The 23,867-nt window shown below is 45.5% G+C and overlaps 8 protein-coding genes and 1 long non-coding RNA gene across 10 annotated transcripts; 4 read left to right on the top strand and 5 right to left on the bottom strand.

Annotated features, from left to right (window-relative positions):
- Positions 1–74: 74 nt before the first annotated feature.
- On the bottom strand, positions 75–2,841 carry LOC111079462 (conserved oligomeric Golgi complex subunit 5). Its single transcript, XM_022374641.2, has 3 exons — positions 1,877–2,841; positions 742–1,824; positions 75–685 (listed from the first exon to the last, which is right to left on the bottom strand). Exons 1-3 carry the CDS (start codon positions 2,480–2,482, stop codon positions 107–109), a joined length of 2,268 nt encoding a protein of 755 aa, XP_022230333.2. The 5' UTR covers positions 2,483–2,841; the 3' UTR covers positions 75–106.
- On the top strand, positions 2,619–3,237 carry LOC111079466 (ragulator complex protein LAMTOR3 homolog). The gene is made up of 2 exons (XM_022374646.2): positions 2,619–2,770; positions 2,844–3,237. Exons 1-2 carry the CDS (start codon positions 2,727–2,729, stop codon positions 3,172–3,174), a joined length of 375 nt encoding a protein of 124 aa, XP_022230338.1. The 5' UTR covers positions 2,619–2,726; the 3' UTR covers positions 3,175–3,237.
- On the bottom strand, positions 3,225–5,311 carry LOC111079464 (glucosidase 2 subunit beta). Its single transcript, XM_041593917.1, has 2 exons — positions 4,199–5,311; positions 3,225–4,125 (listed from the first exon to the last, which is right to left on the bottom strand). The coding sequence occupies exons 1-2, from the start codon at positions 5,244–5,246 to the stop codon at positions 3,488–3,490; spliced, it is 1,686 nt and encodes a 561-aa protein (XP_041449851.1). The 5' UTR covers positions 5,247–5,311; the 3' UTR covers positions 3,225–3,487.
- A 77-nt stretch (positions 5,312–5,388) lies between these two features.
- On the top strand, positions 5,389–6,461 carry LOC111079465 (mitochondrial inner membrane protease ATP23 homolog). The gene is made up of 2 exons (XM_022374644.2): positions 5,389–6,136; positions 6,206–6,461. The coding sequence occupies exons 1-2, from the start codon at positions 5,471–5,473 to the stop codon at positions 6,404–6,406; spliced, it is 867 nt and encodes a 288-aa protein (XP_022230336.1). The 5' UTR covers positions 5,389–5,470; the 3' UTR covers positions 6,407–6,461.
- Positions 6,462–6,548: 87 nt separating this feature from the next.
- LOC111079467 lies at positions 6,549–7,342 on the top strand. The gene is made up of 3 exons (XM_041593918.1): positions 6,549–6,758; positions 6,895–7,169; positions 7,235–7,342. The coding sequence occupies exons 1-2, from the start codon at positions 6,671–6,673 to the stop codon at positions 6,942–6,944; spliced, it is 138 nt and encodes a 45-aa protein (XP_041449852.1). The 5' UTR covers positions 6,549–6,670; the 3' UTR covers positions 6,945–7,169; positions 7,235–7,342.
- Positions 7,343–7,777: 435 nt separating this feature from the next.
- Positions 7,778–19,669, bottom strand: LOC111079461 (villin-like protein quail). 2 transcript variants are annotated; one of them, XM_022374640.2, is made up of 7 exons: positions 19,246–19,669; positions 10,700–10,909; positions 10,439–10,641; positions 9,464–10,376; positions 8,366–9,388; positions 8,106–8,306; positions 7,778–8,040 (listed from the first exon to the last, which is right to left on the bottom strand). In XM_022374640.2, exons 1-7 carry the CDS (start codon positions 19,270–19,272, stop codon positions 7,927–7,929), a joined length of 2,691 nt encoding a protein of 896 aa, XP_022230332.2. In that variant the 5' UTR covers positions 19,273–19,669; the 3' UTR covers positions 7,778–7,926. The 2 variants fall into 2 exon arrangements, with proteins under 2 accessions (XP_022230332.2, XP_022230331.2); XM_022374639.2 differs by lacking the exon at positions 19,246–19,669 and adding an exon at positions 13,727–14,067.
- On the top strand, positions 17,243–20,336 carry LOC111079468. The gene is made up of 3 exons (XR_002608349.2): positions 17,243–18,018; positions 19,718–20,032; positions 20,120–20,336. It is a non-coding gene; the product is annotated as an uncharacterized LOC111079468 (long non-coding RNA).
- Positions 20,337–20,528: 192 nt separating this feature from the next.
- Positions 20,529–21,924, bottom strand: LOC111079452. The gene has a single exon (XM_022374626.2). The coding sequence runs from the start codon at positions 21,381–21,383 to the stop codon at positions 20,658–20,660; it is 726 nt and encodes a 241-aa protein (XP_022230318.2). The 5' UTR covers positions 21,384–21,924; the 3' UTR covers positions 20,529–20,657.
- A 98-nt stretch (positions 21,925–22,022) lies between these two features.
- Positions 22,023–23,584, bottom strand: LOC111079451 (elongation factor Ts, mitochondrial). Its single transcript, XM_022374625.2, has 3 exons — positions 23,062–23,584; positions 22,746–22,994; positions 22,023–22,682 (listed from the first exon to the last, which is right to left on the bottom strand). The coding sequence occupies exons 1-3, from the start codon at positions 23,233–23,235 to the stop codon at positions 22,152–22,154; spliced, it is 954 nt and encodes a 317-aa protein (XP_022230317.1). The 5' UTR covers positions 23,236–23,584; the 3' UTR covers positions 22,023–22,151.
- Positions 23,585–23,867: the final 283 nt, after the last annotated feature.

Here is a 23,867-nt window from a genome sequence, read left to right as displayed (position 1 = left end):
ATCGATTTATCGCCTGGCTAATATATTGGGTGAAAGTATCAATATTTTTGTGCGATAACTGCAAATTATGCTATGAATATAATTTATTTTAAATATTAAAGAATAATTATGGAATAGCCTTCAAGGCCTGTTCGAAATAATCGACCATCATGGGATAGACCTCATCATATTGTTGAATATTCTTGCGCCTGGCATTATCCCTGTATCGTTGCAGTGCTCCCGAAATCAGCTCCAATTTCTCCCTTTCCGCCGTATGCCCATCCAACCACTCAACCAGCCGTTCATTTGACCAATTGGCGGTGGTGTGTGGCGACTGCAGGTCCGCTCCAGCGTGACCAAATAGCAGCAACAGCACTATATAACTGGGTACCAGGGAATCCGGTCCGATCGTCTGCTTTACCAACTCTTGCGGGGTCTGGACGATGAGCAGGGACATAGCGCGCAACAGGCGCGAGGGCTTGCCCAGCTCGGCCAGATTGGCACAGAGGGGCTTTAAGCCCTGATCCATATGCTGACAGTCCTGCTTTAGGCGCTGCCTACCCGCTCCGCTTAGGGGCCGCAAAATGCAGACGTTGTGAAGGAAGAGCTCGATGCATCGCTTTGCCAGCTCGTGCCCACATTTCGTCGTCATGGGCTTGTCATCGAAGAGTGCAATGTGATGCGACCAAGAACGGCTGACAAACTCCTGCAATCAAATGAATTTTCAATAGAAGGAAAATTACGGATCCACGGATTACTCACCTGCAATTCCTTCATGTACATTGAGGGACCCGTCGTGGACAGCCTGTCCGAGTTCAGTCCCGGCTCACGATGCATGCTCAGTATAATTATGCTGATGGTTGTAATGATTGATTCCATAATCTGCTGCAAAATGGTTCCAATCAGCAGATCTGCCTGCTCCAGGGATCGAGAAATATTATCCTTAGCCGTGCCCGGGGTCTTTTCGAAATGCACTTGCAGATCGCTCAGCATGCGCCGGACTGAGTCCTTGTAATAATATAAAACATTTGCCAGCGTAGTATTCTGCTGCTGCTGAAGATTGGGCAGGTCCACAACCTGCTTGGAATCGGCACCCAATTTGATTTGTGCCTCCAGTTTGGTGCACAGCTCCTTGCCACAGGCGATAAAGACATTCGCTATCGAGTTTGTCAGACGCCCATCAATCAAGGCAGCACTCAGCTCTGTGGAAGCCACGCGTATGAAGTTGTCCACCGTCTCATTGCCGGGCAAATCCACGCCGGCCAGGCAGGCCTTCATGTTGGCAGCGCACTTGCTCACATAGCCCACCTCCAGAGGGGCAAATAGTTCGTTCTCAAACTGGAATTCTCCATTCAGACGCTGCTCCAGGCCGCGCGCCGAAGTTAGCAGCTTGGACAGACCCTCCTGCAGCGTCTGGGTGACATGCTGTGAGCACTCATCGAAGGATTTTCGCAGCAGCTGCTGCACTTTCTGCCAGAAGCGCTGGGGTATGTACTGATCCGAGGACTCGGAAGTGTAGCCAAACTGATTAATCTGCTCCAGGGCCGCTTTGAGCAGCTTGATCTGTGTGCAACTTTCATAGAGCTCGTCGTACAACAGCCAGTGCAAAGATTTCCAGAACTTTGCTCGGTAATTTTGCGTTGTGGTCAACTGTGGCGTCTTACCCGGGCCACGGGCTGCAGCCGGCTTACTCGTGGAGCTGCCACTACCATGCGTGGGCGATTTGTTCAGCACCGAAATGTCGTTGCCGGCAAAACACTCTTTGAGGGATTGCTCCATGTCGGCTATGAACGTGGCCAACAGGTTGTCAAGGGATTTATCCAGTGTGTTGAAGTTCATGAAGATCTGAAATGCAATAATGATTATCTGCAGGTCCACCCACTGTTCTAATGCCCACCTTCAATGCATTAACCACTTGATTTTGATTGCGCTCCTGGAGGCCAGTGACCAGCTGCATCTGAGTTAGATTCCGAATTTTCTGGCCCGAGCTGATCACAAACGCACGCTCCTTTTGTACAAACTCAATGTCCTTCAGGTCCTTGTCATCTATTAACTGCGCCAGCTCGAAATGGAGCTCCGCCTGACGAAGCACATCTTTGGTGCCCTTCAATTTGGCCGTCAGGGCAAGAAGCGTTCCGGCCGAGCGCAGCAAATGGCTGACATCATGAAGGCGACCCAGCACTTGAGTTTGGTTCTCCACCAGTTGGTATTGCGTGTCCACTTGGTTCTTGAGGCGATGTCCGGTCTCCCGTACGCGCTGCACTTCCTCCGCTAGCGTGTTGAGAGCGGCATCAAAACGCCCTGCATGGGTGGCCTGCTGTAGCAGCGCTCCATGCTTGTCCCGCACTTGCTGATGCAGCTCCTCCGTGGTGTTTTGCAGCCGCTTCGACAGCTCTTGTATTTGTTGGCCGATGGTGAGGTGGGACATGGCTGATGTGTAGTCGTCATCATCTGAACCGGCTGAAGATGTGGGCTTCGTGGCCCCAGGATCGCCTGTCACCATAGTGCAAGTTGCCCTAAGCTAAGGGTATACTAAATGACTACTTTATGCAGTTTTTAAGTGCTATAATTTAAGAAAATTAAATAAAAACTATTTTTCCACGCAGCGATACTGAAATATTTAATTTATATCGATAGTTGGATCAGCTGTTTCTTGGTTTGTTTTGTGTAAATAGCTGTGAATGTTGGAAAAAAAGTGAAGTTAATCCGTTTTTAAGTCATTGTCGTCGCCATTTTGCTCATTATCCATGTCGGACGACATTAAGAAGTATTTCAATGGGCTGCTAAAGAAGTATGTACCGCCGAAGTAATGTATTATTGCTGAAATTACATATTCCGCCTTTCCTCTTCTCTCGTTTCTGTAGGGTCAGCGGCCTACACGTCATACAGATAACGGATCGTGATGGCGTTCCCCTCCTCCGTGTGAGTCAGGAGAAGAATGTAGATTTCGCCCTGATGCCTTCGTTTATACCCACATTCACGACGGCGTGCGATCAGGCCAGCAAGCTGGGCTTGGGTCGCAACAAGACCATCATATCGATGTATTCCAACTATCAAGTGGTCCAAATGAACAAGCTGCCATTGATACTGACCTTTGTGGGGGCGGAAAACTGCAATACGGGGCACATTCTCGCCCTCGAGCATCAGGTGGACGGCTATCTGGAGGACATCAAACAGGCCGTTACCGAGTCATAGACATACATACACATACATAGATACCAAACCATTTACTATATAACTTTATATTTTTAAAAAATACTAACTGTTTACACTTTATTCAAATTGAAACATGTTTTTTTCTTAGGTTTTGCTTAAATGCATAGACTGAATGATTTCACTATATTCCTTAATGATGTTCGCCCGCGCCCGGCCGCCCTCGCTCCTGTCAGCATGGGAATGTTCGCGACAAATATGATATTTCAAAATCCACTCTCTACAACTTAAATACAATCCTCCTTATTATGCGGATCTCTTCGGGCTATGCACACATTACCGTTTCATCGTATTCTCAGAGCTCGTCGTGGACACTCTCCGCCTGTTGAGCTTCGCTATCGCAGGCGGCGGGGGTCTCAAACTCAAAGTAGTACTCGCAGCGATTGGGCTCGCCCACAGAAGTGATACGTGGCTCCAGGGCGCAGCTAATGATGATAGTGGCCGACCGCTGGGGGCCGTTCCAGCAGGCGGCTCCATTGCCGTACTTCTGCTTTGAGTACTTGTATCCCTCGCCAATCCATTGTTCCCAGCGACCGAGGGTGGTCTCGGCTCCACCGTTACGCGGCTTCTGCGAGGCCCTGTCGAACGGACACAGAGTGTAGACGTATTCACGATCCTCAAAGTTGTAGCATTCGCCGTCCAGCACTGCCCATTCTTCGTGCGGGCCATAGTCCTTGGCACTCTGCTCATCGATTTCCTTGACTTCCTGTTCGATCTCGCGTATGTTGCGCTCCACCTCTTCCAGAGCATTGCGCGCCTCGTTGGCCTGCTCGACGAGACGCTGCGTCTCTGGGTCGTAGACGGGCGGTGCAGGAGCTTCCACTTCGGGCAAGGCTTCGCCCACACCCACATCTCCCTCCTCGTCTTCGTACTGATCTTCGTCGCCTTCTTCGTCAGCGTCACCATCCGTGCTAGCTTCCATGTCGACTTGTTCTGCAAACGTAATTCTAATTAGACAAAAATCCACAACGACATGGCGACAGTTTTCAAGTGGAAATCTTCTTACCCTCGGTGGGCTGTGGATGGGATGGCTGGATTCCTTCAGTGGTCGCCTCAACTGGCACTTCTCCGACTGGAGGAACCTGCGCATCCGCATGTGGGGGCTGGAACAGACCCTCGGCCAGCATTTTCAAGGGCTTGATGCGTGGCCAGGCCAGGGTGACGAATGCATCTAGATCCACACGCTCTCGCTCGTCCAAGAAGTACTTGGCCTCCTCCACGGTGACCACGCCGTTACGGTCGCGGTCGAGATTGACGTCCACCATCAGCTCAGTGACCTCCACGAAGCCATCCTTGTTGATGTCGTACACCGCAAAGCTGAGCGAGGCTTCCTGGCGCATTTGCTGGGGCTCCTCCTCGGCCTGGACGGTATCGGCATCCAGCTCCCGTTGTTGCTCCTTGAACACCTCCAGAGCATCGCTTTCCAAGGCCTCGGCGTTGGTCTTAATCTGCTGTTTCTCCGATTTCAGAGCCTCCTGATCCTTAATGCGTCGCTCCAGCTCCTGTCGGCGGGTTTCTCTGTCTGCTCTCAGCTGTCTACCCCGGGCAATCATCTCCAGCCGCTTCTCGGCACCCTGCCTGTGCAGCTCTGCTTGATTCTTGCGCTGGATGGCAGCTGCAGCGCCCAACGCTGCACAGGTGTTTGCACACCTCACCACCTCTGACTCATCGCTGCCGTCGCAGCAGTCACAGACGCCATCCTGGACACGCGAGCTGGGAATGTCCACCGATTCGTGGCCTTTGTTTTGGCAGTGAAATTGGCCCTGCGCGCAGGCGGATGTGCCGGGCTCATCGCTCCCGTCGGGGCAGTCGCAGTAGTCATCGTTTATCTGCACAAATGGAATCGTTTTGCTGCCATCTAAGCAAACCCAGCTATTGTCGGCAGCTCGGGGCTGATAGAGCGCTGCCTTTATGAGAGACACGCCGCGGGGACGTGGAACATCGGTGGCTGCACACCGAACCACTAAGGCTAGTATCGCTGCCAATATCGCTAGCTGCTGGCTTATTGCACGGTGCATATTTGTGTAATTTGGACCACTTTGTTTCCATTTCATTTTAAGGTTATGTCGGTCTTCTTAATCGAGATGGGAAAGTTTTAGAAACTCCGACCAATCCGGAGTCGCCACGGAGTTGCTCCCATCTCCAAATCTGACTTATCGATAAAATAAAATAAAATAAAAAACACGATTCCCCTCCATTTAAGCGGTCTGGCATCACTGACCGAAACAGCTGCCGGTTTGTTATTCAACCAAATTGGAGATTTAGATATCCATTAAATATGGATTTCCTGACTAAAGTGTGGGCTAAAGAAGCGCCTACTCCTACAGATATTGTAACGACGCCCACTGACAGAAAGGAAAAGAAACCCCCTCCACCCGTCGTTGCAGCCGATTCCCAGCATGTTCAAGACTCTCCGTCCAACGACCAGCCGCCCAGCAATGAGAGTAAGGATTGGGGTTATGATCTGTATCCGGAGCGACGCGGCGTAACCTTCAAGCCCAAGTGGACACGCATCCTCTTCGGTCTGGAGGGGCAAGAGAGCATTGATCGCTACAAGTGCGAACAGAATGTCTACTGGTGTGTGAAGAACGGTCCACTGGTCAAACTAATGATGGGCGCCCTGAAGAGCTCCGGGTGTCCCATCGACCTGCGTCGGCACATCTCCTGCGAGGTGTGTGATCCCTCGGTGACTGGTGGCTACGATCCCAAGTTGAATCAGATTGTCGTCTGCCAGAATATGGCCAGGAACAAGAGCATGGTGCACGGTGTGCTTACGCATGAAATGATACACATGTTCGACTACTGCAACAACGAACTGGACTTTCGAAATGTAGACCATCTGGCTTGTACGGAGATCCGAGCGGCCAACCTGGCGCATTGCTCTTTTTTGAGTGCCATGTTCCAGGGCGATGCCTCGCCCTTTAACGTGAAAGAGGCGCATCAGGTGGGTGAATCAATTGCACTGTAAATTCGTATGGAAAATCGTTTCATTCTGATCTATTGGTTTATCTAGAACTGCGTCAAGACCAAGGCCTTGGCCTCAGTGCTGGCTGTGCGGAACATAAGCAAATCAGATGCCATTGCGGCTGTGGAGCGAGTCTTCCCCAAGTGCTATGCGGATCTAGAGCCCATTGGCAGAAGAATTCGGCGCAATTCCACGGACCAACAGAAGGCCTACATGGAGGGACCCATGTACGGCTATGACGTATACTGAAATGCCTGTAATAGATTGTTTTGTTTTTTGTTTTAAATAAAACTATGTTTTAAGCTTTAAAGTTTAAACGTTTGGTGTATCAGGCTGAACCAACAGAATGGTATTTATAGCGAAATGGATTGCGATTAAATGAAATATGTACGATTAGCCATGGAAATGTACCAAGTTCAAAACAGAAATACGATTATGGTGCATACTATGAGGCAATTCATGACCAAATTTTAGGTATATAAAACCTTTGTTGAGGGCTCTAGGGTTTAGTGAATGTTGGTTTACCATAAAGCAATAGTGATGGAGGATTGTGAAATAATTGGAATGATATTGGAGTTCATTGGGGACGTTCTATTCGGTTGTAAGTTGGAGGATATTGGAGAAGAGGAACTTGATAAGTAATATACATACATACATACCATGAATATAAAAGCAAAGCTTTAAATTTATTTTTCCTGATATAAAGTAAACTAAAAAAAACATTTCTGAATTTCCAGCTGATGGCAACGATGACGATTACGACTCGTACGACTCTAATAGCACTTAGTGCGACAGAAATCATTATACAAATGTCCCACAATAATATCCTATAATGAATATTATAACATTAATTAAATTACTCCGAATAATGGTCATTAACCTTCAACATTCATCTGCTATAAATACAAAAATCTCGCCAGTATCCAGAGTTATATATCATAAACCATGGATTGCTGCGAGCTTATTGAAGTATTTCTGGCTTTCCTCAACGATTTATTCTTCTCCGATATAAGTGAGTAATTTGTTTAGAATCTCTTCGTATAGTTGCACATAATTAATGCTCCCTGTTCCTTAAAGCGGACGCGGAGTACTTTGGTGACTACTATTACGACCAAAATTGAAATAATCTGAAGATCATGATGAAAGCAAACAAATAAATTTGATATGACCACTTAAATGCTTTTCAATAGGCACAAAATACATATTATTTTTGTGGCCATGATTGACCTAGATCATACAATCGCTTTGGCCACGAATTAGGCCCGAATTACTCTTCCGTTTTTGGTCGCGGCTCATTAAATGAGTTGGGTCTGGGCCCCACATGAAATCAAAATCAAAACCGTTTCCGATCCGTAATGTCATTGTACTTAGTTACAAAACGTTGAGCACACCAGATCGAAAATGTTTTGGGATCTACTTGGTGGAATTTTCGAGTTCATTTTCGGGCTTTTGTTTCCCAGTAAGTTGTGAACCCTTTTGATATGTGGAACTTTTGCGATCTGTGAATTGATGCAATTCTCCGTTGAACAGGTTCAGACAGCGGTGATGAGCCGGATTCCGGAGAGGTGGAAACCACCTGATGGCCTGTAGCAATTCAATTGATTCGATTCATATTTCGAGTTCTTGTGAAATTCAAAGAGTTTTCTGTATTGTATTCTACGTAGAGTGTGTATAGTATGTAACATAAATTGCTTCAAATATGTTCTACAATTAATGGATTTTCATGTGGACTATGTACAGTGCCCAATCGGTCGGATCGGCACGTTGGTTTAAAATAATCTGTACTGCTTTTTCAGCTCGGTCTTCTTCCATTTGGGCAGCACATCGAAATCGTAGAAAGACATTTTGAAAACAGAAACAAAATCATCGTGAGTGAGGTGCACCTGGAGGAAGGAAAAGAAAAGTTTCAATGCGAATGTCTCTCATGGATTTGGGTACTCGAACAGACCTCTCGCTTGAGCGGATCGATCTCGGCTGGCAGCATATCCATCTCCTGAGTCAGCACCGGCAATGGATACTTTTTATGCCCATCGAAATCCTTCTGTCTGTCGTTCAAAATGAGCGGAGAAGCGCCATTGACCGCGCTAATATTACTGGGAGCTGCGCTGCTACCCAATTCCTTGCGCATTTGCTCGTAGGACAGGAAATTCTGAAACGAAAACAGATTTTATTTTCAGGTTGTAGTTGAGGTACTTCTGAAGGGCTTACCTTTCCGTGGTTATTGTGCCAGGATTCGAAGAAGCCCTTAAACACATTTGGCTCCTGATACTGCCGCACCACGGCCAAGGCTGTGGCCGAGCGACGTCCGAATGGAGCATTCTGGACATAGCACTGGGCAATGGATGTGTATTTTTCTTGCTGCTGCGCCTGGGCACCCAGCCAGACATACGTGAGGGTGCCAGTGTCCAGTATGTAGGTGCAATCCGCACTGAGATCCTGCTGCTCAAAGCCAATGATCTCCTCGTAGCGCAAGGAGCTCTGCTGCCACCAGACCAGGAACAGCTGCACCGGCGGTCTCGGCTTTGACGGCACGCACGTGTTGAGATAGCAATTGTTGCTCAGTGTGGGTGAGACATTGCCACCGTTGGAGCTGCCGTTGCACATGCTGCCGGCGCCACTGCTGCTGCTGGTGGTGCTGCTGCCGCAGGAATTGGCATGGCCATTGATGACCAGCGCCTGGTTAAAGTACATGGCCACCGATTGCCAGAACTCTTTGCTCTCCTTGCCCTCGAGTATGAGCGTGTACTCGCCCATGAGAGCACCCACCGACTTGGCCATCTCGCGCGCATCCCCAGTGCTGCTCTGGCCACACCAGACCCACACATGACTCGTCTTGATCACGTAGCAATCTTTGGAGGTGATCGAGGACAGCGGATGCTCCTCCACTGCCTTGGAATTGTAGCTGGCGTCTCCGTAGACCTTCAGCAGGAATGTCTCCAGCATCACGTTCGTCTTGAGGTCCCCGTTGTTGTTGTTGTTGCAGTACAGCATCTCGCTGCGCTGTCCCCGCATGATGATGAGCTTGCCATCGAAGATCTGCAGGAAATGCGGTGGCTCATCGAACTCGTAGAGTTGGACCAGCATTCCGGGTTGCTTGAGCGACTCAAATGCGACCATGGCAATTTTATTCGCTGTGGCAATGGATTCGGCCGATGCCTCCGAGCCGTTCCACTGATAGATTATGCTCTGTATGCCCACCGAGGCCAGATCTGCGGGCACAACAGTTGCGCACTGCAGACGGGAAATAAATCTCTTAGTTTCAAGGCTGATTTTTGGATTTGGATTGATTTTGGAATGGATATTTACCTGCACACTGTACTTGACCACATAACTGGCATTGGTGGTGAAGACCACCGTCTTTGAGGCAGGCAGCTCCTGCACCTGATCTCCCAACACGCGATACACCACACGCTCTCCCCTGCCATCGTCCACCAGCTGTGTGTCCGCTGCCATCTTGGGACGCTCGCACAGCGAATGGGCATCCAGTTTGCCGAACTTTGTGGACACGGGCTTGTGGCCGCGTGTGTTCTCCTGCCCCAAGTTCAACCAGTTGGAAAACAGACGCTTAAACTCGACCGGCTCATGGCCCTCCACGACGCGGACCACCAAAGTATTGTCCGGATATGACTTCTTCTTGACAAAGGCACGGCCATTGCCCATGGCTGAGAGGGCTTCTGCCTGCGGGGCCTGGGCACCCACCCAGAGCCAAATGCTTTGGCCATAGTTATCCAATAGATAGACCCCATGGGCATCGCTCAGATCATCCTTGGCCGGCAGGCCCACATCGAGCTGATCCAGATGCAAGCGTCCACGCAGATTGCACTTGTAGATGCGGAATTTGTTGCTGCTGTAGTCCGTGTAGTCGGTGACCAGCTGACTGGCCTGGCAGACCATTCGCTTCTGCAGCGGCAGCAGTGTGTTCCACAGCTCCTTCTGTGGTGCTGTCATGGCCTGCTCGTAGCCATCATCCACAATGACAACGGGACAGCCGCTGGTCTGCCCCTGCACCCAGGACAAGGCGCCGCGACGCTCGATGCCCGAACTGGAGCGTCCGATCCACACGAATGTCGTGGTCTCTGTCTGCAGAACCATGATGTAGTCCGAGTTGAAGTGCGACCACTCGATGGTGTCCAACTCTATGGAACGCAGCCATTTCCGAGCACGCAACTGATACAGGCGTGGCCGCTGTGGAGAGCTGATCAACGCTCCCGAAAGAATACTAAAAGAGATTTGCGATTAGAAATCATTATGACTTGGATTTTCGATAATAAATGAGCTTACTCATATCCCTTCTTGAAATATGACAAGAAACGCGGACTCTCATGGTTCTGTGTCTCGCGATAGATGGCCCCCACATTGCCCAGATACGAGTCCAGCTCCTGAATCTTGTGCATCACATTGGAGCGATTCGTTTCGCTGACATTTCTGCCCAGCCAATAGTGTATATATCGTTCCAGCAGCACATTGGGCTTCTGTTCGCGTGTCTAAAATGGGAATCCAAATGAGATATACCATGCATGTGGGATATTTGGGTCTACCTACGATGGTCTCGTGATTGGCATAGTGCCCCACCAGATTGGCTGCATATATTATGTAGGCGCTGTTGTCGTAGAAGGTTCCATACTGTGCACGGGCCACGGCCTCCAGGCGATCCTCATCGATTTTCCACAAGGAAAAGGTAATTGCATTTTTGGCCACCCTACGGAAGGTAGCATCTACTTTTGGATCCGGTATGGTATTAGGACGCACCTCCTGAAATTAATTAAGAGAGGGGGTTCTTTCGTTAGTAAATGGTTAACAGGAGAGCAGAGGGATTGCTACAAATAATTATGAATTCGATTTAAAAGTGAACGAGATGGAACGTGTGTGTCGCTTCAGAGGACGCGACTCTACTTATACCCGTACTCAGTCAGTATATACATTTTTGAGCATATGATTTTTTAAAAATTTAGAAATAAATTACACTTATGAAATACATTTGTAGCAGTGTGATATCACATGAGTCTGGAAACCAAATTTGGTTGCCCCAGCTCTTATAGTATCTGAGATCCAGGCGCTCAACCAGACGGACGGACGGACAGACAGACATGGCTATATCGACTCGGCTATTGAATATATATGTATACTTTATGGGGTCGGAAACGTTTCCTTTTCTGCGTTACACACATCCACTTTTACCACAAATCTAATATGCCCCTTAACTCTTTTTGAGTACGGGTATAATTATAGTAAAGAGCACTCATAAGTGACTCACAAATTATTATATAAAGACCATATATGAAGACGTGCTAGAACACAGAACTCTTCCCACTGCTTCATTGAAAGAAACTTCTCTTATTTCTTGCTTTAGTTTGAAGTTCAATCCGCAAACACGTAGCTCAACTCGACGACTCTCTTCGATGTAAGCAGGTTTTGATTTGATGAAATTTCATCTGCAATTACCATTCTATATTTTCACCGGACAATGCCTGGGATAACGGGCAAATCGAACAGCATTTTTTATCGACATTAAAACACCTTTCAAATTGCCTCCAATTGTCACTGACATGAGACAATTTTCGAAAAATACTCAAAACAGGCGCCAAGGATCTACACACACCACCACAGCACACCACGCCATACCACAGCACAGCACACAAAAAGAAAAGAAAACCCGACAGCAACCCACTTGGACAGGTCTTGGGGAAGTGCTCTGCATCTGGCGGCTGGGCCTGGCATAGATTGTGTCCGATTGCCTCTCCTTCAACGAGAGGCTGGTGGCCAAGTGATAGTGAAAACTGAACCACAATGCTGTGTGTGGTGCGCGGCGGCGGTCGGCATCTGTGGTGCGAGTTTCAGGCCAGTTTTTATTTCGAACATTAATTTTTTTTCTGTATATTTATGGAACGCAGTTAAGTGGAAAGTGGTTGAATGCTGAATGTTGAATGTTTTGGGGCGTCTGCATTTTCATCTCGATCTTGGTTAACGGTTTGGGGGTCATTAGGTGGCCGTTGACTAATTAATGCTTTGACTATGAACCACCCATTCCATTTGTGGGTACATCTCTAAGCCATAATCATTTGATTACAGCTCTCGTGTTCAGAGACCAAAAACAAGTTCATGCTCCGCCTGGCACTGAATTCTCCCGCGACAGGGCGACATTTCATGGAAATCACAAACATAATTGTTACCTTTTGTTTGTGTTATACTCTTTGGGGAGGGTATTCGGATTTGGAGAGCTAAGAGAAGGAAGTAGTTTCGAACTGTAGAATCTTCTTCCAAGCAAACCAATCCATTAAATGTGTATTTATGTGGCTTAAACATTTCTACGGAATTATTCGATCTTGCAAGGGCATTAATTAATTCGGCCCAAGCATCTTTTTTATTTTCTTCTCATAAATAAGCAATGTATAAAATGTGCAGCATGGAAACATTTTAATTATTGTCTGCAAATGGGAAAATAACTTGGATGGATTGCTTTGGGTGGGGGCTGTGTCTGTGTCTGTGGCTCTGGCTGGGTTAACCAGGTTTTCCAAACGATCATCATCAAGATTGATCGATCTTCATCGTGTGTTGACAGCTAAACTACATTTGTCATGGCACCACAACCACAAAAACTGGTACAAACGAAATCTCTTTCTTCAAGATACATATACGAAATTATAGGTATATTTTTTGTTGCTTTTGTTTTTTTAAAGGCATTGCCCCCAAAGAGAGACTTTCACAGCCATCAATTAGCGACATCTACATCGAAAGCCATGAAAGTTTAATTGATGCCCCGCGTGCAAGAAGAGTTCTCAGCAGAATGCCAAAAAAAAATATGTATATATAGATTCTCATAGATCTCTGAAGTGAAGCTTGACGAGCATGAATGTTGGCTTTAATTATGGAACATTTTAAATTTTAGTTTAAGTCTTTAAGTTATTATTTGGAGAATTGAACCCTAAAATTGGTTAAAATAAAGATTTAATCTTCTAGATTCTTTAAAAATGTTAAAAACTGATGAATTTTAATAGTTTTTATAATTATTAAAGGAATTACAAATGTCTACGATTAATAATGAAAAAATTATTTTTAACTCGCAGAAAAGTGACATAAAACTATGGAAATTAAATTAAGAATAGATATATCAGACGGAGACATAATAAATAACGAATTACTCAAAGTATAAATAATATTTCCTGTTCCTTATCTATTCAGTTTTTAAGGTCCTTGCTCATTGTTAAAAATCTACAGCAAAATATAAAGATAAAAGTGAAAACTCAATCAAAGATCAATAATACAATAATTTCCCCATAAAATACAGATATCATCATTTAATTCCTGTTCTCTAATCTATACTATAGATCTCCAAAGATATGATCATCATAATCGGGAACCAAAATTATGGTAATGGTCAAACAAATAATTGTCAGCTCGTAATTATCAGCTGGAAAATGGAAAACTGGCTAAAGCAAACCCACGGCGCAGTGAAAGATGCAGGAAAATGTAAAAGAGTGATGGAATGGATAGAGAGAGAACGAGAGAGAGAGAGAGAGAGAGAGAGACTGGACTGGACTGTTGTATGCATAATGAAAAGCCTGTAATTACCGTTTCTTTTGGTGACAGCGATAGCTCCATTTTGGACAGGCCGAAGACTCAGAGAAGAAGCTTGCGGACCGAATATGTTGCTCGGCGGCAAGTGAAGGCAGCCTTGAACTAGTTTTGGTTTTCAAATTGATAGCAATTCCGATTGCCGGCACTCTTGCCGGAGAGCACAAAGTGAAATCCTTTTGAAAAGCGAATGTCGCGAGACACACACATCGATCTATCGACCGATCGAAAGCGATCAATAGAAATTTCACAAGGCACTACACGACACAGAATACAAATTTATTTATTTTATCTGACTTTGAAAATTTAGAATCCATCAATTTTACAAAACGAACTGACGGCAAACGAAAATCCCATTCGATTTGATTTTCCTGAGCTTAGTCCGAAGGCCTTTGGCCGATCTGAGAGCGATGGCACTCACTCGCGTGGAGAGCCTTTTACCCGGTTCAGAGCTCTGATCAAACGCGAAAACCCGTAGATGTCAGTAGATCTTTAAGATGTGGCTGCACGACTTGTTAGGCAGAAAGCCAAATGCAGACTGGTCGACGCAAAATGCGGCACTCCAAGTTTATGGCCAGGCCAGCAACAGAGCAGCAGAGCAGCAGAGGCAGCTCGGCCGAACAGGTGGGAAGTGCGGTGACTGTGACTGTGACTCAGAAATCGGCTGTGACTTTGGTACTGGAACATGAATGAAAATTATCAGTTATATTGTCGGCAGCCTCTGCCACTCGCAGGCCGAGAGTGAGAAATGAAGAAAAGCAGAAAGCGCAGCGCATTTTGTTGCGGTTTACTGTCGCCTGCCACCACGGTTCGAGCCAGGTCTGAGTCTGGTGTTGGGTCTGGGCCCAACGTTAAGCCAACGGAACTTGGAACTTGGCTGCGGGCCACAAAAGGCCACACGGAACAGTTGGCAAAAGGGTCTAAGCAAATTCTTTTCTAGTCTTTTGCTAATTCTTACCATTAGCCATGTGTGGACAGACACACTAGTTTTTACGAGTCGCTTACTTGGGTTCTTTAAACGATTTTCAGATCTTCTTTCAGTTGAGTGACCACAAGAGGAGGAGGAGGAGGAGGATCTAAGGTTTAAGAGTTAGGGAGTCTTAGTCTTACAGTGAAATATGTAGATTTTGAATGTGTAGATTGTGATCTATATGCACAAATATATGTATATGAATAATTCATGGTATATGAATCAGATAGATGATATCAATGGCTGCCTAAATAAGATTATTCTTTAAATACTTGTGGATATTCCATAATATTCCCATACAGTATATTCCTGCAATAAATAGGTTCTCAGTTCATAAGAGTGGGGGGTTCTTCTGAAGTAGAAAGTAGGTTATAATTAGCTAGACGTTACTGAGAATCCCTGGAAGAGGGTTCACTGGAAACTCAGAAGTCTAGTCCTAGACGCCACTAACATTTTTAAATAGAATTTCTACGAGTTTCTGTGGGTTCCGCCTTCAAAGAGTATTCCATATTCTACTTTTCCAATTCGCCTGCTTTATTTTCTTGTCTAGCTGGAGTTGTCTCTTGCACCATCCACACATTGATGTTGCATTGACATTCTCCACAGGCAATCAAGCACAAAGAGAGAGACAGAGAGAAGCGACAAACATCGATGCAGCAGACACCCCGTCCGTCGATTTGCATCTCGCGGGTTTCCTTCTTCTGCCTTTTGTCAACTGGCTGCATCGCTTGACTGCCTTGAGTCTTCACTTTTATGATTTATGTATGGAGTGGCAGACAGGCAGATTGTGGCATTTGTGTGGCACAATCATTAACAGCCAACGGGCCCCAATTGGATTCGAGTGAGTGAGGAAAGTAGTCAAATTATTTCGACCAACTATGTTTGCCAGTGATTTGTTCAACACTCGTACTTGTACTTACTTGTGTGTTCATCTCTATGAAGGCCCCCCGAAAAATTTAAAAACGTATGGTAATGGTTTTCCAAACTGTGTTTTCCAAAGCGTGAACGACACTAATGGGGCCCTCCCCATCACAGACACGGGACACGGGAGAACACTGTATCCGTATCTGCGGGGCAGCAGACAATGCAATGCCTTTCAAAAGCTAAATAAAAGCAAAACAATCCCAGGTAACTCTTTCTTTCTCTGCCATGAACCATGCTTCATGTTTTTCCAACTCAAATTCCAAATCTCTGACAAGTTCAATCAACCGTTGGGGTTGAGGCGTGAACTGGAAAAAATGAAAGCAAATGTAAATGTAAAATGCGGATTGCGAAATGTGGGGATATATGAAATGCAAAGAGCATTTTCTTGCACTGAAAATGTGCGACTTTTAGCATGAATGAAAATGCAATTTTACAATTTATGATAATTACACACGTCAACTTGCAGAGACAAACGACGACGCCTCGTCCAAACAATTGACTTTTCCTTTTACCAAAATAAAAGGCGAACGCCTGATACAAATTTTTGTTGTTTGCTTTGAAACCCCCCCTCAAAAAACCCATTAAGAGCATTTTGTGTGTGTTTGTTTGTTTGTTTTGTGGCACAACACACGCGACATTTACGTAAACTTTGAGACTTATAAAAAAGCCAAACACAAAAGCAGGCACAATGCAACATTGACTTGTGGCATTTGCCACATCTGTTAACTGCAAAATGCAATCGGGAAACGGGAAACGGGCCAGCAATGTACCGCTTCAGACTGCTTTATTTTTTTTTTTCTTTCGTATTTTTCAGTATTCCTTCCCCATCTGCTGGATGGATCCCCGCTAGCGGTGATTGTGCCGATTTGTTTCTGCCTCCTCAACTCATCTCAGCTGCGAGTGAGTCGAGTCTCTGCTGCTCTTTTCTGGCTTTTCATTAGCCATGGAAGATCTCCAGCAGACTCTGGCTCTGAAGATGGCAAAACTATGGCAAACATGCTGCTGCTGCAAGCAGCTTCTTTTTTCAGTTGATCTTCGTCGACTGGAAAACAGCAGCCCACATTAATTGCCAGCGATTCCAGACCACAAAGCCAGCTGACTCTACAATATATGGTATATGGCGTTCTCCGCCATGGGAATGGGATGCTCTTCCGTGGGGATTGGGGTTAGTGGCAGATTTGTAAGAACATTTGACTGCAATGAATATCAGTAATTGATTGATCTTTCTGCATTCACGAGTTAACATTGCATGTAACATTTCAGAATGCTACAAAGGGAATTATGGTTTTATTTAAGATTATAAAACAATTTAGAATCTGTTTGCATTCATGCGTAATATAAAATATGTATAAAATAAAACCTAAAAGATTCAATCTAAAGTGCATCAAATGGTCGCTGTTTCGAGGGTGAAAACTCTCCATCTGGTGGCCTATTATGAGGCCACTGACAAAACACTGGGGCCGCCATGTCGAATGGTAAAAGCAGAACGGCAATAACAATAACAATAACAGGTGTTTCGGCTGGCGATGCATTTGATTTAGCATTACGAAATGGTTAATTAACGTTGATACGATGGAACAAATGGCGATCAATAATAAATATTGATTTCGAAAGGCAAAGCCCGCATGGATTTTCCTGCACAAATTTCACAAAATTGCCACAGCAAACGGTAGTTTTATTTTTTGGTACTTTTTGTTTGGCTTGGATTTCCTTTTGCCGTTCGTAATAGCGATTTGGAATCAAGTGAAAAAAAAAATAGAGATGCGGTAGTCAGTCGCAGTCGACAGCTTCCCACGCCAGAGGCCATTGGCAAAGGTGTGGGTGAAGCCACGGAGGTAACACGAAAAGTTCAAAATAATTTCTTCATTAAAAAAAATAAGAGAGACAATTGCAAAGAAATGGCTGGGACAACAATTGCGATGGAAGCTGAACAATTTTGGATGAACATTTTGGTAGCCATAAACAAACCCGGCAGCTGCACGAATAACTGTTATTTAACTGTTGGCTAACATGCAATTAACCTCGCGTTAAATACTAAAAATACAAAAACCGAAGAAAAATGCAAATATGTATGTATGAGGCAGCCTCTCGGTTCGGGTTCAGCTGCTCTTGAGATGAGATAAGCCCCTAAAATTTGGAGCCCGAACTATCCGTAAATGTGGTGCAATAACTTTCTAACCAGCCAAAGACTCGGGTTCATTCATCTTAATTATCACACGATGAGGAAAAGCCACGAAAATTAAACAAAATGTTGCCTTAATGCTTGGAAATTCATTAGGCAGAGCCCCCCAAAAAATCACTCGTAATATAATCATAGTATTTCCCCCCCGTGGATGGTCTGCAGCTTCTGAAACACTGCCCGTTGACCCATTTGCATTGGCTTACCTACCCATTGGTAAGTCCAAGATCATCGGACTCAGACAAACGATCTTCTTGGTGCTTCAAATTAGTGGAGAAAGAAGAAAGCTTTGATGGGTGGGGCAAAGGGTTTTCTTTATGGGTTTGCGTAGAAATTGTTCCCACCTTTATGGTTTGTTTTGGGTATTTTCTTTTCTTAGTTCCCAGCATGGGATGCCGTTTGTTTATGCGTGGTTCTGTTACCTCCATTGGTCTTGTTTCTGACATTTAATCACCGGAAGCCATCTGTGAGCAGACCATCTGCAGAGGCCCACTTAATTACAGAAAATCTCTTTTCGGTTGTCTTATTTCATCTCCAGCTGGTCACCCTGATTTAGATAAATCTATTTTCTATTCAAACTGGATTCCCATCCACAGACAGGCCAGGTCTATGGTCTATGGCTTCATTTCGTCTATTATTTGGTTTTGAATTTTGGCCAATTAGACACGTTTCTTGTCTGTCGCTTGTCGTTCACAGGTATCCACTATGATTGATTGTGTCGAATAATGTGTAACTCTACTATCTTTACTGGCTCTGACGCATTCGTTTGTCATTGCTGTTCTACTTTTCTCTGTAGAGTAGATACTAGAGACGCGTATTCTAATTAATTGATTGGAGTTTCAAGGGCAATTGCAATTGAGAGAGATGTCATCATCAAATAATAATTGCACAACGATCTCCATATGCAGGTGTCGAGGTAAAGTTATGAATTGGTGGTGAAGGAACTTAAACTCGGGTGTTATTCAATAAAACCGATTTCCTACCACGGGATATTCGCAGGATACTTGTTTATTCACTTACCAGAAGACAGTTTCACAAGGAGATTAAAAAGGGTATCATTTAAAACCGTATGGTTTCTTTTGAGCCAAGGGGCACGACTTTTCCCTGATCTGTGCATCACATCTGCATCAATTTGTATCACAATCGCAATTTTACCCAGTTTTTCCACTGCATTTATATGGGAAAACATCTTGCTCCATTAATATACATAGCTTGGTACCGAAACCTACTCAATCTGTAATAATCTTGGCGTTGCCAACAAATGTCTCCTCATCTAGTTGCATTACCACACAAAGGTTAATTAATTTACCATGTTGACAAGCGACTTAACGCGCAATAAATGCATTTGCATTTATCTGCGCGCACACTCGTATGCAAATTGAAACATTTAAGTGCTACTGTTCACACCAAACATTTAAATGGTACCTTTTCCACACTCCTCACCTGCTTGATGAAATTAAACGGCGGCATTTTGTTGTCCAATTTGTTGTGGCTCCCGCGATGCAGATATGTGCGATGTGCGGCAACGCTAATGCAGCTGTAGTTTTCTCGTAGTCTTGCGACGGCGCTTTGCAACTTGAAATCAAACAATTTTAATTGTTTCGCACTTAAACATTCGCTTCGTTTATTGATGTCACTCCTTGCTCTATTTGGCTGTTTTTGCTTATTTTCTTTCGTCACCTTCTTCTCCCACTTTGCTTTGTCGCCTTTTTCCTTATTGGTCACTTCTGGCAATTTACCGTTCCACCGAGAGATAGCAAGACTGTGGCAATTTTTTTGTTTTTTGCACTGTGCAATTACCGCCCGGCGTTTTGTTAATAACTTTTTGTGGCTTGCGAAAATATGAAAAACTGAAAAACTATTTGCCGCACTTTCCAAACAAATTAACCCGAATTATGTATGTATGTATTTGCAGAGCGGAAGCAAAAGGCAGCGGCGCAGCTGTTCCCGCGCAGGAACGAAGTGAAGTCTTGGTATTAGTACTGTGCGTGCGATCCGGTCGCTACTGATCTGGCGTTAACCCGTGAAAAGTCGGCTTACGACTGGAAGCCCCCGACATGAAAAACTTCAATTGAAGCGGCGCGATCGCATGTCAAGGCAGCAGCAGGCTGGGGCTACGTCGGGGCTGGCGTCAGTGAGTGGAGGAGGAGGAGGAGTGGTGGTGACCCTTTCCAGGTGCGGAAGTGGCCTGGCAGTGGGTATATTAGGCAAGCTGATCGAAAAGTCCAGGGTACTCTAGTGAAAAGTGTATAATTATTTTTGTTGATATATATGCGTTTTAAAGCGTAAAAAGCTAAGGTAATCCAGCCACTTTCAGGAATGCTATTAATGCGTTATCGTAGTCATGCATATCGATAACTTGGCTTTTTGGAAACATTACACTACACCTACTACCTGTCTGATATAAGAGACACTGAAGAGACGCTGAATCCTGCTAAAAAAGAGAGACTCGGCTATCAGTCTATGGCACTATTTGTACCAGGCTAACTTTGACGTTTAGATATGTAGGAGAGGTAGCTTAAAATAGTGTCATACAGCCATTACTAATGTCACTGAAAGCTATAAACTTCCATGTAGAGTTTAATTCCAATCTATACCAAGGGTATCATCGAGGCGACCCCAAACATTCCCCTAGCACCATTCATGATGGACAAGTTTTGCGCTCCGCTGCGCGCTAGTGTCAAAATGCCGGCCATACCATACACAAACCAGACCAGACTCTTTTTCATGTGCTGGAAGTTCTCAGAACTGAACTCCCCACTTTTTGTTATTGTTTTATTGTTATTGTTCTTTTAGTGTGGCACTCACTGGAAAGTGTCGTAAAATGTGCTGCGGTCAACCTGCACCGGATGACGTCACTCGTCGGCGGGAATAACTGAAGTCTCCAGCTCTTCGCGCTTTAGGATTTGTTGACCCGCCTTCACCACGACACGGGCATTGGCTATTTCATACAACAAACGGTCCGAGGCGATGCGCCTCCCCATGCCAGTGGGGTTCAAGACGGCCTTCATCTTCCCCACAACGGACACAAGATTATCGAATGTGTCCACAATGGTCCCTTTGGGATCCTCGTCGGCAAGAAGCTTATTCCCAAAGGTCATCCCAGTTTGGGGAGCTGCTCCACTGAAACTTTGGCCCTGCGCTTCGGACAACTGCTTCAGCTTGGCCTGCATGTATTTTGTGTAGTCCAGTTTTTCCATCACCTCCTTGTACTCAGTGGCGTAGGCCAGGGCGGCGGCAGTCTGCTGCTGCGATCGGGTGCGCAAGGAGCCAGACCCGTCAGCCGGTCCGAATGCAGAACCGACGCGATTTTTCGATGGATATTGTCCAGTCGGAGTCGATGAGATTGGTCCGCCAGCAGAGGACGATGAGGTGCCGCCCAACGGAGTTGATGTAGAGGGTCCGTATGCAGTGCCATTACCAGAGGATACGCGTGTAATTTCTACGCGTGGCGTTTGCTCCTTCAGAGTAGCCATCTTGAAGTCCTCTTCGTTGTCCTTTTGTTCTTCCTTCTTTCCACCAGCGGGCAAAGCGGTTACTGTTAGGTCGCTATACTTTGAGCGAAACGATTCTAGGTCCATTTTTTGTTATTCAATTTTGCGTAAATTTTTATTTAATTTAATCCTTCTAATCGAACAGACTAAATGAAATGTCAGCTATGAACCGACTGCTCGACTGAAAAAATTTGACATTTCAGGAAAAAAAAAATTGGCACAGTTGAGATTTAAGCTGGCAATGACATGACCTTTCTTGATAACGATTAAAGTCATTCGATATGCTGTGCTTGTTTGGAATCGCATCCGAATGTATTCCGCCACCCAAATTGTGAAGAGATTTATAATTCATCTAACATTGATTTCCAGCTTCATTTGATGAACTCTACACGTGACCCGAAGGGCTCATTGAACTTGCGGTGGAGGTCCCAGAAGAGTAGCTTCATCCAATACCTGTTTTGGCCTTTTCCCCCTTTTTGGCAGCTTTCTTTGGGCCAGCACCTGAAGTGCCGGTAATTACCGGCTACAGAACAAAACACGTTCATAAACAGTTCATTCTACTGTCCATTCTTCTACTGCTGCTGCTGCCGCTGCCGCCGCCGACGCCGCCGGAAGGCGCTCAAGCGTGCTTCCCGTGTTGCGCAGGCGCACACAGGCATTTCACTCGGTTACCCCAATTTTTTGCCATGACTCATGGTATTCAAAGTACATTTTGTACACTTGAGGTTCGTTGTAGTTATTGTTCTTATTCAACATGCAAATTTTGTCCAGAATTTGGGTCTAATTTTTGTTGTGTGTAATTTGGTTTGGTGTATAACAATGTTGTATGCTGCAGTCGTCTGGCTTTAGATCTATTTAATTGCTACTCTGCTCTCGGGAGCGAAGAATTTCGTCGAGATTGCCTTTGGTCGCCTCGCCGCACTCGTACCGATGATAGTCGACAACTGTGGTCTGGTTCTCCTTGAGAATTTCTCCGACAGTTCTGTCCGAGTCCAGCAGATACTCCTGATGGATGAGACACGTCTCGTCGTCCTTGTTCTCGACAGGCTTGTCCTTGTCGTATTCACCAATCTTCTTTGGCTTCAGGCCCACAATTTGCTGGCAAATGCTTTTCTGGAACTCGTAGTCCGGATACTTAACGTCGGAACGGAATGCCAAAATGGTACCGTATTTGCCCACTTGTGTGGTGTCCTCAGTGGTGCCCACATTGGCGGGTGCCGGATGGGCATAGCCGCACAAATTAATGTCATGCTTGGCCTTAAAGCAGATGGCCCGCTTGATGGTGGCATTCTCGCCCACAGCGCCGATAAGCAGAGCCAAATGATCGCCCAAATTGCGGCCCTCATCAGTAGGAAGATTCCTTAAAGCCTCCGTTTCGTAGCCAAGCTGATAAAATAAATGCTCGATACGTTAGCCATTAAAAACCAGAACTGAAATGTATAAACTTACCTTCCAGAGATCTCCGTCAAATTCAATCGCTTCCGTGTATTGCAGGCAGATCCGTGCGACATGGTCCACGAAGCGCTTGAAGACATCATTGCGTGCCACGAAATCGGTCTCACAATTGAGTTCCACCATGGCGCCTAGATTGCCGCGTATGAGAACCCCGACGAGGCCCTGGGCAGTGGCACGATCTGCCATTTTGGTGGCCTTGGTCCAGCCGAGACTCTGTGCCTGTGCATGCAGCCATTTCTCCGCCTATTCCAGAAAGAGTGACAGATTTAAATCTCTGAGAGAATAGTGTACCAGATGATAGGTCACTCACCTCGCTGACATCGTTGTTATGCAACTCCAGGGCCTTCTTGCAGTTGGCGAATGTGTAGCCGGTCTTCTTGCGTAGGGTGGACAGGGCACTCTTCTCCAGACCGGTGCCTGATCCACTGGCATACACCATTCGTGTGGTGTGCAGCGCGCGCATGCAGAACTTTTGTAGCAACATTGCAGGTTTTTTTATTTGAATTTTGTTTTTTACTTTTTTGTGTGATGGAGTCCTAGGGGTATGAGGTGACTTGTTGCTCTGGGCCGCCTGCTGCTATGGGCAACGCCGGTTGCTTGTTTTTCCAACTTTTCCAAAATCAATTCAAAATAAACAGGAAAACGTGTGGCATTTGCATTTGTTTTCAACACGTTCGTATGTTCGGATAAAAAAAACGAAAAAAAACGCGTTGCGGCGCGTACTAAACAAACAATTTTTGTGTGCTGCAATAGAACTACGACTGGTAAGTCGATGTCTTTACTTAAACTTAAAATTTACTTAAAATTAATTTTTCGGGTTGCACAATTCACAATAGTGATGGTAAAACAGCAGCCGGTATCATGTGTTCATCAATCGATAACGTCTGACTTGACGAACTTAACCCAACAAACCTCCATTAAAACAGTTGAACACCTTGAGTTAAACAAAAAAATGACCACGATATCTTTCAACTGAATTACGCTAAAGTTAGTCGTTTCATAAATTTCGTGGGAATATTTCATACCCCCGTGGACAATAATGGGCTAACGTTCTTTTCAGTTGATGGGAAATCATATTTCACGATTTTAATATTCGGCTTAATATTAATGGCTAGC

This window comes from Drosophila obscura, unplaced genomic scaffold (assembly GCF_018151105.1).
Source record: "Drosophila obscura isolate BZ-5 IFL unplaced genomic scaffold, ASM1815110v1 contig_200, whole genome shotgun sequence".
Classification (NCBI taxonomy): domain Eukaryota; kingdom Metazoa; phylum Arthropoda; class Insecta; order Diptera; family Drosophilidae; genus Drosophila; species Drosophila obscura.
This window is presented reverse-complemented; position numbering and strand designations above follow the sequence as displayed.